General features: G+C 39.9%; 1 protein-coding gene across 1 annotated transcript in view; it reads left to right on the top strand.

The window, feature by feature from the left end:
• Positions 1-2184: 2184 nt before the first annotated feature.
• adamtsl3 (ADAMTS-like 3) overlaps positions 2185-16367 on the top strand; it is a 464545-nt gene continuing 450362 nt past the window's right edge. Inside the window, exons 1-2 of the mRNA XM_060941127.1 lie at positions 2185-2280; positions 4330-4446. Of these exons, the coding sequence (XP_060797110.1) occupies positions 4378-4446 (69 nt within the window). The 5' untranslated portion in view covers positions 2185-2280; positions 4330-4377. The remainder of the gene's footprint in view (positions 2281-4329; positions 4447-16367) is intronic.

The raw sequence follows: 16367 nt of genomic DNA, 5'->3' as shown, positions 1-16367 counted from the left end.
TAAATCATTCACAAAGATCATCAGAAACCCCTTTAAAGACCTGGATCTTAGTTAAACAAGATTGAGAAGTGATCACGGCTCATTGTAACTGTATGGCTGGGTAAGAATTTTGTTGCAACCTTCATGCACCCTTTGTGAGGAGTAAACAAAGAAACAGCTGGGGAACTTTAGCACTTTGTGACCAAAAAAAGTATTGTAAAATAACGACACATAGCAAGAAAAGTACTTGGAAAACACTAAGGACATAGCTGAGAGGGATATACAAACCTTTCACCAAGTGATCACTGCAAACTCGAGCATGCTTCGACTCGGAACCTCAGTGAGAGGTTCAAAAGCCACCTTTCTCGACGTCTTTTTGTGAAATCCTGTGTTCGTTCACCCTTTTTTATTAGTTCACGGGGAGCCCTGAAGAAACTTTTATCAGTTTTACGGTTTGATTGATTCGAACAACCTAAAACAACGCAAGTGTTAGCTATTTTTCATCCGAGCAATGCACCTTCTCCATACGAATGCTTTGTCAACCAAGCTTTGGTAGACCACCAGCTAAAGTTTTGAATAACTAATGAGGCGAATGTGACGTCACGTGAAACCCAGCAGTTCTGGTCAGCTTGACAAATGGTTGCAGGAAGTAATATTTTTTCAGGCTCCAGATTCATCATGACCCTGACCCCTGACCTAGATAAAGATGGAAGTGAAGATGAATGGGATGGCGGCATGGTGGTGTAGTGGTTAGCGCTGTCGCCTCACAGCAAGAGGGTCCTGGGTTTGAGCCCAGTGGCTGACGAGGGCCTTTCTGTGTGGAGTTTGCATGTTCTCCCTGTGTCTGCATGGGTTTCCTCTGGGTGCTCCGGTTTCCCCTACAGTCCAAAGACATGCAAGTTAGGCTAATTGGTGACTCTAAATTGACTGTAGGTGTGAATGTGAGTATGAATGGTTGTTTGTCTCTATGTGTCAACTCTGCGATAACCTGGTGACTTGTCCGGGGTGTACCCCGCCTCTCGCCCATAGTCAGCTGGGATAGGGTCTAGCTTGCCTGTGATCCAGTAGAACAGGATAAGTGGCTAGAGATAATGGATGGATATATATATATATATATATATATATATATATATATATATATATATATTATATAAAATTGGGTGGCACTGGGTTAGCACTGTCGCTTCACAGCAAGAAGGTTCTGGGTTCGAGCCAGGCGGCTGGCGAGGGCCTTTCTGTGTGGAGTTTGCATATTCTCCCCGTGTCTGTGTGGGTTTCCTCCGGGCGCTCCGGTTTCCCCGACAGTCCAAAGACATGCAGGTTAGGCTAATCGGTGGCTCTAAATTGACCGTAGGTGTGAATGTGAGTGTGAATTTTTATTTGTCTCTGTGTCAGCCCGGCGATAACCTGGCGACTTGTCCAGGGTGTACCCTGCCTCTCACCCATAGTCAGCTGGGATAGGCTCCAGCTTGCCTGTGACCCTGTACAGCATAAGCGGCTACAGATAATGGATAGATGGATGCTGCTGTGATTTCTAACACTGTATTCCTGACCCATACTATTGCCTAGTGACTGACTGAACCAGTTGATTTGGTTTAAACTATATATTATATCAAAATTGGGTGGCACTGGGTTAGCCCTGTTGCTTCACAGCAAGAAGGTCCTGGGTTCGAGCCAGGCAGCCGGTGAGGGCCTTTCTGTGTGGAGTTTACATGTTCTCCCCGTGTCTGCGTGGGTTTCCTCCGGGTGCTCCGGTTTCCCCGACAGTCCAAAGACATGCAGGTTAGGCTAATTGGTGGCTCTAAATTGACCGTCGGTGTGAATGTGAGTGTGAATGGTTGTTTGTCTCTGTGTGTCAGCCCTGTGATGACCTGGCGACTTGTCCAGGGTGTACCCCATAGTCAGTTGGGATAGGGTCCAGCTTGCCTGCGACCCTGTAGAACAGGATAAGCGGGGTACGGATAATGGATGGATGGATGAATGTAATTACATAACCATCACGCTGTTCTTCATCACTAGAGGAGGTTCTCAGGGATATAACCCTCTACCTCCTTCTGTATGGTTTCTGTGCTGCTCTTCGAGTTTTGGTCGCCTAGTGGAGCAGCAGCAGCGCCTAACCCATCTCTCTCTCTCTCTCTCTCTCTCTCTCTCTCTCTCATCTCGTTCACTGCAGCCACTCATCCGCCGTCACAGTCTGGGCTTCAGCCTCAGCTGGACTTAAAGCTCGCGCAGATCGGGTTCGCATCTCTCCGCGTTCTAAAATCCAAATCAGCGCGTGACTTCCACTCCGGAGCGACGACGGTAAGCGCGCGCGCGATCGCCACATCTGCCCTGTGTCCCCGCGGCCGGAGCTCTCTCGGGGTTGTTTGTTTGTTTGTTTGTTTGTTTGTTTGTTTGTTGTTGTGGTCGGATGATGATCATTAGTGACCGGCAGAGCGACACTGATGCGCGCGCTTATCCACCGCTGCCTGAAGTCACGCGCATCCACGCATCAGTGTTGCCATGCAGGGCTGCGCGTGCACCAGACCATAGAGTTCATACTTGAGCAGGAACTCTGCAGTGCTCATGCGTGCCAGGAGGATGTGGGGCACATGCAAATGCAAACAATCTTCTACATTATTATTATTATTATTATTATTATTATTATTATTATATGACACGATCATTTAGTTTACTGCAAAATGCTGCAACATTGCTTATCTTTTCATTCATTGCTATACACTATATAACCACAATGACTGACTATTTAATCAACAGCCAATTAATTCTCAGTATCATCTACTGTATATCATCTAATCAGCTTATGAAAATGTATTCCTGTTGTAGGAGCTATTTGTTAGTTTTGTAAAGTTTAGTTTTTGTTTATAGCTTTTTTGCTGAAAATTTAATTGATTAATTATGACTGATTATCAATTATAATTATTAATTATGCAAAATGCTGCAACATTGCTTATCTTTTCATTCATCGCTATACACTATATAACCACAATGACTTATATATACTATATATATTACAATCAATAGCCAATCTATTGTATATCATCTCAGCTTATGAAAATGTATTCCTGTTGTAGGAGCTATTTGTTAGTTTTGTAAAGTTTAAAGTTTAGTTTTTGTTTATAGCCTTTTTGCTGAAAATTTAATTGATTAATTATGATTATGATTACGAATTATAATTATTAATTATGCAAAATGCTACAACATTGCTTAACTTTTCATTCATTTCTATACACTATATAACCACAATGACTATTTAAAAAAAAAAAATATATATATATCTATATATATGAGAAAATGTATTCCTGTTGTAGGAGCTATTTGTTAGTTTTGTAAAGTTTAGTTTTTGTTTATAGCCTTTTTGCTGAAAATTTAATTGATTATTTATGATTATTAATTATAATTATTTTTTATGCAAAATGCTGCAACATTGCTTATCTTTTCATTCATTGCTATACACTATATAACCACAATGACTGACTATTTAATCAATAGCCAATTAATTCTCAGTATCATCTACTGTATATCATCTAATCAGCTTATGAAAATGTATTCCTGTTGTAGGAGCTATTTTGTAAAGTTTAGTTTTTGTTTACAGCTTTTTTTTGCTAAAATTTAATTGATTAATTATGAGTAATTTTGTTTGTTTGATTAACTTAAGTGTTTGCTTTATTTAGATTAGATTCTGATAATATCTTTGTTAGTTAATCATTTGTTTCGTATATTTAGATTTGTATGGTTTATATTTTGGTTAATTTTTGGGAATTGGTTAACACTGTGGACATTTGAGGTTATTTGAGTAGGTAGGCACATTGAGGACCAGCATGCACCTGGGTGGGCCTATGTTTTGTTTTTTTTTTTTACCAGCGCAAGAGAGGTAGCAGCAGCTATGGTTTTCTGTGTGTTCTTTTGTTTGTTTTATTATTTTGAAATAAATCACGACAAAATGCAATCCTATGGAATGGACATTCAACTTCTTTTGCCTGCGTTAAACCACATCCCCATGGTGCATCAGTGGCCTTTTGACTGTGTTTTGTTTATTTTGTTTTTCTGGACAAATGGCCACTACACCTGTCTATATCATGATTACAGATTATTCTAAGCATGGCTTAAAAATCCAGATTCTGATTTAGTCACTCACATCCTTTGGTTATAATTTGATTTTTTTTTTTTTTTAAAGCAATTCTGAGGAATTTGCACACCTGGTCGACTTGACCTTCGAATTCATTGTGTTTAATCTTAAAGTTCAAAATCTGTTTTTCATTTAAAAAACCGATGCTTGAATGATACTGTCAGCCATATCCTTTGCTACTGTATATGTTATGATCGTATGATGTCTGTCTCTTTTCACAGGCTGATATCACACTTCTGAGGATTTTGGATAAACACATCGTTATCAAAATGGAGCTTTTGTTTCGTTCTGTGTGGCAGATGAGCATGACGTTCATGCTCATGCTTTCTGGGATTCAGGTAGGATCAGCAGCACCCATGCTCTTTGATATGCTGTATGTCTGTGAGACATTATACAGTATATAAGTGATACTGATACATGCACAGGAAGAAACAACAACAACAACAACCTAAGAACAGTTATGTTTCAGGTTCGGTTATATACTGTATAGGAATAGTTTGATGAAAAATCCAATTTAGGTTGACAGTTTTACCCTTACTTTGAATATGGACGATCAGCCGTAACATGTTTGGTGTCCAAAATTTGCGCCTATAGTTTTGAACTGACTCAGAGGTTAATGCACTTGACAGGTAATAGATGTCTGTCATATCCAAACTCCGTTCTGTAAATATACAGTAACAGCCAAAAGTTTGGTTACACTGGTTTTTCTGTATTTTGACTATTTTCTACATTGTAGAAATGGAATTATGTAGTAAACAGAAGTGTTAAAAAACAAAACGTTTCATATTTTCGATTCTTCAAAGTAGCCAGCGTTTACCTTGATGACACTTTACACAAACTTGGCGTTATCTTAACCAGCTTCATAAGGTAGTCACCTGGAATGCTTTTCAATTCAAAGGTGCCTCGTCAAAAGTTAATTAGTGCAATTTCTTGCCTTCTTAATGCATTTGAGACCTAAATAGTAAATAATAAAAATATAGTAAATAGCCCTATTCTACAACTCTAGTAATCCAGATTATATCAAGAACCGCTCAACTAAGTAAAAAGAAACAGCATCCATCATTACTTTAAGACATGAAGTGTCTTTTAATGTATAAAAATAAAAAAAAAAATACCATTGAATTAATAGGTGTGTCCAAATTTTTGACTGGTACTGTACACCTAAATCTTCACACACTTCCATTTAAAGGCGTTACTAAGCTCGATAATTTCATGTTTAAATAACCGATATTGTCAGATAACAGGAATAATCTGCATTTACTAATTTAACTGAGCATTTATATAACTTTCTGCTTTCGGGTATAATGCTGAAATTGATCATATGTATTTTTTTTTAGATAATAGTTAGGTAATAACATAGACTTCAACACATCGATATGACATCGCTGAAAAAAAACAACCCCCCACAACTGGATTTTGTTTTAGCCAGATATGTCCAGTGTGTGGCATTTATAGAAAAGATTTCTTGTGATATAACACTAATTATCAGCACAAGCCTCCCATAGACATTCATTCGAGAGCAAGTCTGAATTTAGGCCCTGTGCTGAGCTGCATGTTTGAACGCTGCTTGTTTTTATGCAACACATGACACAGGGTGCTGGTTATATATAGAGTGTAGTGAGGAGCTTAATGGAAGACCTGGCACACACAGGCACACATAAATGCTGCCTAATCCGTGACAATAGGCAGCTGAGGGACGCTTGATAACGGCAATTTCCACCAGCTGAGGTATCTTTCTGCTTGTGCTCCGGTGGTGTGTGTGTACGGGAATAGCAGAAGCATGAAACCTGAGGCCTTCCCTTGTGTACCTGATGGGAGTGTGTGCGTGTGCGCATGTGTGCGTGCATGTGTGTGGCCTGAGTAGAGTGTATGGAAAGAAATGAGAGCAGGTAGCATGGCACAAAAAGCAGCAGTGTCTCTTGTTGTCCCAGGCATATTGTCTCCCAACTGATATTATAATTTACTGGGTTTTTGCGATATTAAACCTGCAAATGAGAGGGGTAATAAATTATGCAAATGTTTGATTACGTCACAAGGAATGAGCTTGTGCATGGCATCTACACAACAGCAGTATGACATTTTGTCAGTATAGTTTTTGGCTGCTAATTAATCAAAGTGGGGAAAGTGTTAAAAAATACTCTCCAAATTTGGATGTTTCTGTGATAAAAATCACTTTTTGTGACCTCACTTGCTGATATGCATGACAAAGTCCAACAGATAGATAGATTCAACACTTGACATTTCTAGGAATGGCACAGAGATGAACCACACGGCCGTTTAATTCACAACAGATCACATTATCTTCTAGAACTAACTCCAAAATGTTCACCAGTCCTGCTGCTCTGTTTTGTTAGTTTGTTTCAGGAGATGCCCATAATGAAAATCATGACGTAAAATCACATGTAATTTCCTCCGTAATTTTCCAGCAATTTGTCCACTAACATCAAAATGAAAAAAAAAAAAATTTTAAAAGACGTTTTTTCAATATTTGTAAAATATTACCAATAAATACCATCTCCATCACATCACACTGGCAAATATTACAAAGTGCTAAAACATTTGTCGCATAAAATCCCTTGGATGGAAAGCACACAAGACACTTTTTTTCCTGCAGTGCTTTTTAAGAGAAAGTCCATGGTGAGAGCAGATGATGAAAAAGTCCATGCTGTGTGGGTTTGGTCATTCCAGTTTATCACACACAACTTTCGCTGACCCATACAGTCAACTCGAGCCGTCCGTCTCACGAGGCAACGGTCTGCCCCAAATTGAAACTTCAGGTGAATTTATTCAGCCCTTTCTTTAAGGGGTTTTTGTCATAATCTTGAGGAATAATATTTGTTCAGTGGGCTAAAAACTTGCGTTTGATTTATGTGTGTTCAGGGACTGCCCAAAGTTCTCTGCATGTAGAGCGAAGCTGTGTGAAACAGGTGTCCTGTTTTTTCTATTTGCTCCATTCTTTAACCTCGATCTGACAATATGGCCTTCCTGCTGGTGTACCCCTCTCTCTCTCTCTCTCTCTCTCTGTCCCCGTCTCACACACACACACACACACACACACACACACACACACACACACACACACACACACACACACACACACACACATGTGCTGCTGCTGCTGCGAGCTTTTCACCAGATACACCTGTGGCCAAGGATCCCGTCTCACTGTACTGCTCTGGTAGAGTGTGTATGCATGTGGACATATATCTCTGAAGTGTGTGTTTGTCCTTGTAGAAGAGTTTAACCTTGATGTGACTGAGATCATGCTGCATTTTCAAAAGTAGAAAGTAACTGGACTTTATCACAGACTAATGTAGTAATGAAGAGATGCTTTTGTGGCAGAAGTTCCCCTTGGCTTAGAAATGGATAAACAACAGAATCTTACAGTCGAAATTCATGTGAATGCACATAAGCCAAAAATTGATTGCTATAAATGACTGAAAGCAGTTACCGTCACTCCCTCTTTGTTTCGTTTAGACCTAGGTTGCCTGAATAAGGAACAGTTTTGGGCTGTGTCCCATTCTGGTGGCAGCATTTTGTAAAGCCCCTGACTCTTTATTAAGCAAAGAGTATTAAGCAAAAAGGAACCATGGGAGCCATTAGTGTTATCATATGTTATACCTTTTATACCTCATCTCATTCATCTCATTATCTCTAGCCGCTTTATCCTGTTCTACAGGGTCGCAGGCAAGCTGGAGCCTATCCCAGCTGACTACGGGCGAAAGGCGGGGTACACCCTGGACAAGTCGCCAGGTCATCACAGGGCTGACACATAGACACAGACAACCATTCACACTCACATTCACACCTACGGTCAATTTAGAGTCACCAGTTAACCTAACCTGCATGTCTTTGGACTGTGGGGGAAACCGGAGCACCCGGAGGAAACCCACGGGGAGAACATGCAAACTCCGCACAGAAGGGCCCTCGCCGGCCACGGGGCTCGAACCCGGACCTTCCTGCTGTGAGGTGACAGCGCTAACCACTACACCACCATGCCGCCCCCTTTTATACCTGTGTACAATAAATGTGTTCATTCACTATCTCTCTCTCGAGGTTATTGCTATTGTTAATTATATGACAGAGCTAAATGTTTTTTTTTTTTTCTGTAGAAAAGCACAGCTAGACTCATGTTCCTTGAATAGCTAGACAAATAATTATAGCTTAATTAGCAAGCTGGATGCAAAAGCTACAAGCATTCTAACCACCGAATTTCTGGTAATTTATTAACACATATGAACACAAGTATCACTCTTAGGTCTCTACAACACTAGCATTTTACTAACATTTGTAAAGCTGTCGGTTAGAATGACAGTTTGGTGAAACAAGATTATGGGTTTGCCTGCAGTACATTAAGTCTTAATGTCCTTAAATAAAAGAAAGCTTACAGGGTAACTGCTTTCTGAATGAGACATCTTTATCTTGAGCGCATAAATACTGCTCAAAAAAAGCAAGCTAAGGAATTCTTGTCCTTCTAAGCTTGCTTAATTTCAAGCAGCATTGTCCTTCTCAGAAAAAAGCAACCCCATAATTTTGTTCTCTGCGTGAAAGTTTAAACTGCACTGTGCTTATAAAGTAAGGTCATGTTTCTTTTTTTTTCTTTTCTTTTTTTGTTTTGTTTTTTTTGAAAGTTGGTGGTGTTGCTGCCTCACAGCTCCAGGGTCCCTGGTTCAATCTTGATTTCAGGTTACTGTGTGCATACAGGTTTTACATGTTCCTCACCATGTGTGGGTTTCCTCCGTATTCTTTGGTTTCCTCCCTTCCTACCAAAAACATGATACACCAAATTGTGTGTTTGTGCATGGTGCCCTGCAGTGGACTGGAATTTGATCCAGGAATTCGATAGACTCTCAGAAAATAAAGTACACTATTGTACCTTTAGGGATACAACCGCTTATGACTGAGGCAGTATCCTCTAAGGTACTTATTTGTACCCTTTATATACAGCTTGGGAACATATATGTGCCTTTTTGGCCTTAAAAAGGTATACATAGTTACCTTGAGGTCCGATAATGAACTCTAGGGGGTACCTTAGTATAGATTTGTATGTTGGGGAACAGAAATGGGCTCCTACTGTACCCCTGTTTCTGACAGTGTATATTCCTACCTTGTCTCCTGTGTTACTGGGATAGGCTCTGGACCCACTGTGACTGTGACAAGGATGAAGTGGTTACTAAACATCTCATCTCATCTCATCATCTCTAGCTGCTTTATCCTGTTCTACAGGGTCGCAGGTAAGCTGGAGCCTATCCCAGCTGACTACGGGCGAAAGGCGGGGTACACCCTGGACAAGTCGCCAGGTCATCACAGGGCTGACACATAGACACAGACAACCATTCACACTCACATTCACACCTACGGTCAATTTAGAGTCACCAGTTAACCTAACCTGCATGCCTTTGGACTGTGGGGGAAACCGGAGCACCCGGAGGAAACCCACGCGGACACGGGGAGAACATGCAAACTCCGCACAGAAAGGCTCTCGTCGGCCACGGGGCTCGAACCCGGACCTTCTTGCTGTGAGGCAACAGCGCTAACCACTACACCACTGTGCCGCCCCGGTTACTAAACATGAATAATTAAAAATGTAAAACAATAATATCATACTTATGATATGAAAGTTTAATATCAGCACTACGTCAATTGTATGAAATTAAATCCAACATTACCCGATGATATCAGCTTGGACTAAAATGAAGATAGGAGAATATGATTATCATCAGGCATACAAAATCCTCAGGCCTGTCCTTAGTACACTGATATATGAATGATCTACTATGCCCAGGTCTAGCCGAGCTCTTTTAATTATTGGTTTTCTCCTATCTATGTAAAGTAACACATGAGCTCACAGTGTCTTTCTAAAGTCAGAGACTTCAGTTCCTCTTCGCCAAAATGTCTCAAAGGACAGACGGGAGAAGTCGCAGGGTGACTGAGTCCACAGCTGACGATGGCAGACCAGGGCAGATTGGATTTTGAAGCTTTAATTCATGCTTGGCTTGGTTCAGGCCTTATGAAAAGCAGATGTTGGATTAGCTTCATGCCTGATTGCGTTCCATTGTTTTGCGTTTTCAAGGATCTTTGTGCTCTTAAGGGCCTTGATCAGAGCCAGGTCCGTCTCTTTCTTTTACAAGTGAGACACTCTCAGGCCAGAAAACCAAAAGCCTGATGTGGATCCTTTCAGTAACCCCAGTGTCTATCCAGATGACTATCCCCTGTAGATAAAATGCTCGAGGATTCATATTTTGTCAACCAACGTTAATTCTGCATCATCTCTCATCATAACGAAAATTCTTAGGCCTTTCATATCTAAAGTATCCGGAGCATTGTTTATCCATGCTCGTTGTATTGCTTATGTTTTCGAACACACTTTAACTTCAGTTTATCAGTTCATTATCATAATTTTTATGAAGAGCAGGAAAACACTAAACCATGCATTATTGGGTTAAAAGACAATTCACTGTGCTCTCTTTCCTGAGTCTCTACCTTCAGGTAAAGAGTGAGAGCAGATGTTGGATTAGCTTCATGCCTGATTGCTTTTCATCATAGTTTAGCTCTCACAGAGATGCTTATGGCTTAAAGGACAATCTGATCCAATTCTTTTAGGAAACTCATGACCAAATATACACTGGTCCTTTTTCTTTTTTTAACAGCTATTTTCAACAACAAGGCTAATGCATTTACCTAATTTAAATCAAAATAATTGCCTAATCTTTCATGGTGTTATCACAGTACTGCACCAGCTTTTATGCAGTTTACTTTGTTTTCCAAACATTGATAGAACTCTCCTCTTTGGTTAAGAGAATTATTGCATTCTCTGACATGTCCATTACAAGGAACCTTAGAAGATAGATGTCCTCATGCTGCCTTCTAAATGGGACAGACTTTATTTAACTGCTCAAAAACAGTTACCTATTTAGGCAGCCTCCTCCCTGAAGGAGGTTATGTTTTTGGTTCGGTTTGTTTGTCTGTCTTTTTGCACAAAACCTACCAACCTGATTTCCATGAAACTTGGTGTAAGGGTGTAGCATGGACCAAAAAAGAACCCATTAAAATTTGGAGTGAATGTGAGTCACAGGATGGAGCCATCCATCCATCCATCCATCCATCCATCCATCCATTATCCGTAACCGCTTATCCTGTGCAGGGTTGCAGGAAGCTGGAATTAAAATGGATTTTCGGGGTATTAGCACCATTTGATTTACACAACATGCCTACCACTTTAAAGGTGAAAATTGGGTTTTTTTTTGTGACACAAACAGTAATTAAGATGAAAAAAACCCAGAAATCTGGAGTGTGCATAGGTATTCACTCCCTTTTGTATGAAACCCCTAAATAAGAGCTGGTCCAACCAATTCACTTCATCCATCCATCCATTATCTCTAGCCACTTTATCCTGTTCTACAGGGTCGCAGGCAAGCTGGAGCCTATCCCAGTTGACTATGGGTGAGAGGCGGGGTACACCCTGGACAAGTCACCAGATCATCACAGGGCTGACACACAGAGACAAACAACCATTCACACTCAATTTAGAGCATGTCTTTGGGGAAAACCAGAGCACCCGGAGGAAACCCACACAGACTCGGGGAGAACATGCAAACTCCACACAGAAAGGCCCCTGTCAGCCACTGGGCTTGAACCCAGAACCTTCTTGCTGTGAGGGGACAGTGCTAACCACTACACCACCGTGCCACCACAGGATGGCTCCATGAATTTATTTTCACTTTCACTAATGTTGCGAGGTACGGCATTTTCCATACATCTTAAAATCGGGTAGGTGGCAGTAAAGTTAAATCGTGAAAAAAAAAACATAGCCAGTGTTGAAAAACAATGACTCCATATCACAATCCACATTCATGGGTACCAGTAATGCTCTGGGATAAACATGTAGGTACATAAGTCTAATACTTTTGGAAATATTTCCAGACATATAAAGTGGTAGCGGTTGCAGATTTGCACATGATAGACGAGTCGACCGTTGTCTTTGGCAGAGGACTGTGCTCTCTGAGTGCCCTTCTAGCTCATTATAACATATTACTAGTTACAGTATCAGTCAAAAGTTTAGACACACTTATTCATTGGTTGTTCTGTGTTATGACCATTTAAATGTTATTTAATATGTTAAAACAAATATGTTTCATATTTTCGATTCTTCAAAGTAGCCAGCGTTTACCTTGATGACGCTTTGTACACTATTGGCGTTATCTTAACCAGCTTCATGAGGTCGTCACCTGGAATGCTTTACAATTAACAGGTGCTTCATCAAAAGTTAATTAGTGCAATTTCTTGCCTTCTTAATGCATTTGAGATCAAATAGTAAATAATAATATTACAGTAAATAGCCCTGCTTCACAACTGTAGTAATCCATATTATGTCAAGAACCGCTGAACTAAGTAAAGAGGAACAACATCCATCATTACTTTAAGACATGAAGTGTCTTTTAATTAATAAAAATAAAGAAAAAACATTGAATTAGTTGGTGTGTCCAAACTTTTGACTGGTACTGTATATATATGTAATATCACATATAGTAGTACATAAGGAGCATTTTCCATGATAGGTATTTCCTATGATTTGAATTAGAAATGAAACATATAAATGTAATTAACATGCTAAAAACTGATGAGTTATATCACAAGAGCTCAACAGAGAGACACAGCTTGGTGGTAACACCCAGAATAATAATAATATAATAATCTATTAAATATATAATACCATGATATTCAATACACACAATATTTTTATTTTAATGTTCATGTTTTGCCATTTATATTTGTGTTTATAGATTGCCCACATTATTTTTTATCGGTAAATATAGCTATATCAAGTAAAATATATATATTTTAGCATTGAATTAGCAAACGCAAAATGTGGTTAACTAGCATCCATGCTAATGACATGATTACTTTAAGGACTTTCTAAGGACCTTGTCGTCAATATCACAGTATCTTTTGATAATATCAAAAGAATGAGATCATCTTCTAATAATTTTTGTCTTTTCAAGAAACGTGGACGATGCGACTTCTTGTTGAACATCTGACTTGGGGAATATTCCAAATATTTCGGAGGGGTAAAGTTTATTGTGGGATGCACAACAAAAATGTACATTTTTTTTCCCGTAAGCTATAATGGATGACTTTCAAGCATGAAAACAGATTCACACATCAGTGTAAAAATATTAAGATTTTTGAAGCATTTTAATGCTTTATATTTCAGTGGTTTTAGTGGATTCGAATTGCAAAATGCTGATTTCCACATGCTGCAAAGAAGGGTTTTTATAAATATTTCAGGTTATTTATCTGAACCATACACACAGGTTGTTGGGAAGGACAGTTTACCAATGTTTAAAATATCTTTTACAAAAGTATTTGTCAATGATGTGTTAGTGGGACCTGCGATAGATTGGCGACCTGCCCAGGGTGCGCCCTGCCTCTCACCCAAAGACAGCGAGGATTGTTTCCAGCTTCCCTCATAACCCTGAGAGATAAAAGGTATAGATAATGAACAGATGGATGGATATCAGTGGAGGAAAAAAAATGGCACCCCAATCATGGAATCACCCTGTTAGTTTTAGTGTTCGAGATCATACAAGATGCTTGTCATTGCTGGCTTTCACTCTATAGATGTCTGTCTGTGGTGTGTGTGTGTGTATGTGTGTGTTTGCATTACACAGAGGTGTGAGGCCTTGCCATTTTGTGAACACACAGAGAGAGAGAGAGAGAGAGAGAGAGAGAGTGTGAGCTATAGCCTGTTTGAACAGCTGACACATAAACACAGACTGGTTCCATATACTCAACTGCACGAATAGGTAGGGGCTCTGTGTTTGTGTGTGTGTGTGTATGTGTGTGTGTGCGCTGACATTCTGGACTGGACTAAAACAAGAGAGCCACACAGAAATAGCCACTGATGTGATGTAAACTAACACAAAAGCCTTGTACATAGAAATAAGCACGACACGTAAAGCACTTTTAAATACTTTTCTTAACATCATACCAAACCTCCAGCAGTTTATTGAAACAGGGTAGAAGCATTTTCTCTCATTTTAGCACTGTAAAAGGTTTTATCTTGTTTATTATGCAGGAATGACATCATCTACAGTGTCCTTCATGATTATTGGCATCGCTTGTAAAGATTAGGAAAGTGGGTTAAAAAAAATCCACCTTTTGGTAAAGTCGCTTCATCTCCCACTGAAATAATGAGAAAAATTCCAACCTTTAATTGAAATAAAGTTATTCAGACAAAAACAAATCCTTCATCAAGAAATAATTATTTTCAACAAAAACATGTGCCACTATTATTGGCATTTAATACTTTGTACAACCTCCTGTTTACCAGTAAAACGGCACTGAGTTTCCCCTATAACATTTTATAAGGTTGGAGATACGGAGCAGGGTATCTGAGACCATTCTTCTTTACACAGTCTCTCCAGATCATCCAGGGTCCTTGGCCTGTTCTTGTGCTCTCTCCTCTTCAGCTCAGCCCACAGGTTTCCGAAGGGGTTCAAGTCACAGGGGACTGAGATGGCCAGGGCAGAAGCTTGATTTTGTGCTCAGTGAACCATTTTTGTGTCGATTTGGACATGCACTTCAGATCATTATCCTGCTGGAAGAACCAATGATGACCCAGTTTTAGTTTCCTGGCAGAGGCAGCCAGATTTTGATTTTAAATGTCCTGGTATTTCATGAAATCCACAATGCCACAATGTACCCTAACAAGATTTTCAGGGCCTTTGGAGGAAAAACAGCTCCAAAACATCACAGAACGTCCACCATATTTTACAGCTGGGATCGGGTTCTTTTCATTATCGCCATCCTTCTTTTTACACCAAACCCACCTTGAGTGTTTATTGCCAAAAAGCTCCATTTTTGTTTCATCAGACCATAGAACATGGTTCCAGTCAAAGTTGTAGCAAAGCCATTCCACCGAATTGGTGCCATTTCCGTCCCTAGAAAATTATATGTACACTTAGGTCCATATATATTTGGACACTGACACAAATTTTGTTTTTTTTTTACCTGTTTACTGAAACATATTCAAGTTATAGTTATATGGACATGGACATAAAGTCCAGACTTTCAGCTTTCATTTGAGGGTATCCACATTAAAATTGGATGAAGGGTTTAGGAGTTTCAGCTCCTTAACATGTGCCACCCTGTTTTTAAAGGGACCAAAAGTAATTGGACAATTGACTCAAAGGCTATTTCATGGGCAGGTGTGGGCAATTCCTTCGTTATGTCATTCTCAATTAAGCAGATAAAAGGCCTGGAAGATTTGGAAGATTTTGCTGTGAAGGAAACATGCAGTCAAAGGAGCTCTCCATGCAGGTGAAACAAGCCATCCTTAAGCTGCAAAAACAGTAAAAACCCATCCGAGAAATTGCTACAATATTAGGAGTGGCAAAATCTACAGTTTGGTACATTCTGAGCAAGAAAGAAAGAAAGCACTGGTGAACTCATCAATGCAAAAAGACTTGGACACCCACAGAAGACAACACTAGTGGATGATTGCAGAATAATTTCCATGGTGAAGAGAAACCCCTTCACAACAGCCAACCAAGTGAACAACACTCTCCAGGAGGTAGTCGTATCAATATCCAAATCTACCATAAAGAGAAGACTGTATGAAAGTAAATACAGAGGGATCACTGCACGGTGCAAGCCACTCATAAGCCTCAAGAATAAAAAGGCTAGATTGGACTTTGCTAAAAAACATCTAAAAAAGCCAGCACAGTTCTGGAAGAACATTCTTTGGACAGATGAAACCAAGATCAACCTCTACCAGAATGATGGAAAGAAAAAAGTATGGTGAAGGCATGGTACAGCTCATGGTTGAAAGCGTACCACATCATCTGTAAAACACAGCGGAGGCAGTGTGATGGCTTGGGCATGCATGGCTGCCAGTGGCACTGGGTCACTAGTGTTTATTGATGATGTGACACAGGACAGAAGCAGCCGGATGAATTCTGAGGTATTCAGAGACATACTGTGTGCTCAAATCCAGCCAAACTGATTGGTCGGCATTTCATAATACAGATGGACAATGACCCAAAACATAAAGCCAAAGCAACCCAGGAGTTTATTAAAGCAAAGAAGTGGAATATTCTTGAATGGCCAAGTCAGTCACCTGATCTCAACCCAATTGAGCATGCATTTCACTTGTTAAAGACTAAACTTCAGACAGAAAGGCCCACAAACAAACAGCAACTGAAAACCACTGCAGTAAAGGCCTGGCAGAGCATTAAAAAGGAGGAAACACAGCGTC

The sequence above is a fragment of the Neoarius graeffei genome, chromosome 15 (assembly GCF_027579695.1).
Source record: "Neoarius graeffei isolate fNeoGra1 chromosome 15, fNeoGra1.pri, whole genome shotgun sequence".
Classification (NCBI taxonomy): Eukaryota; Metazoa; Chordata; class Actinopteri; order Siluriformes; family Ariidae; genus Neoarius; species Neoarius graeffei.
The sequence above is the reverse complement of the archived record's forward strand: the minus strand, read 5'-3'. Positions and strand labels throughout refer to the sequence as shown.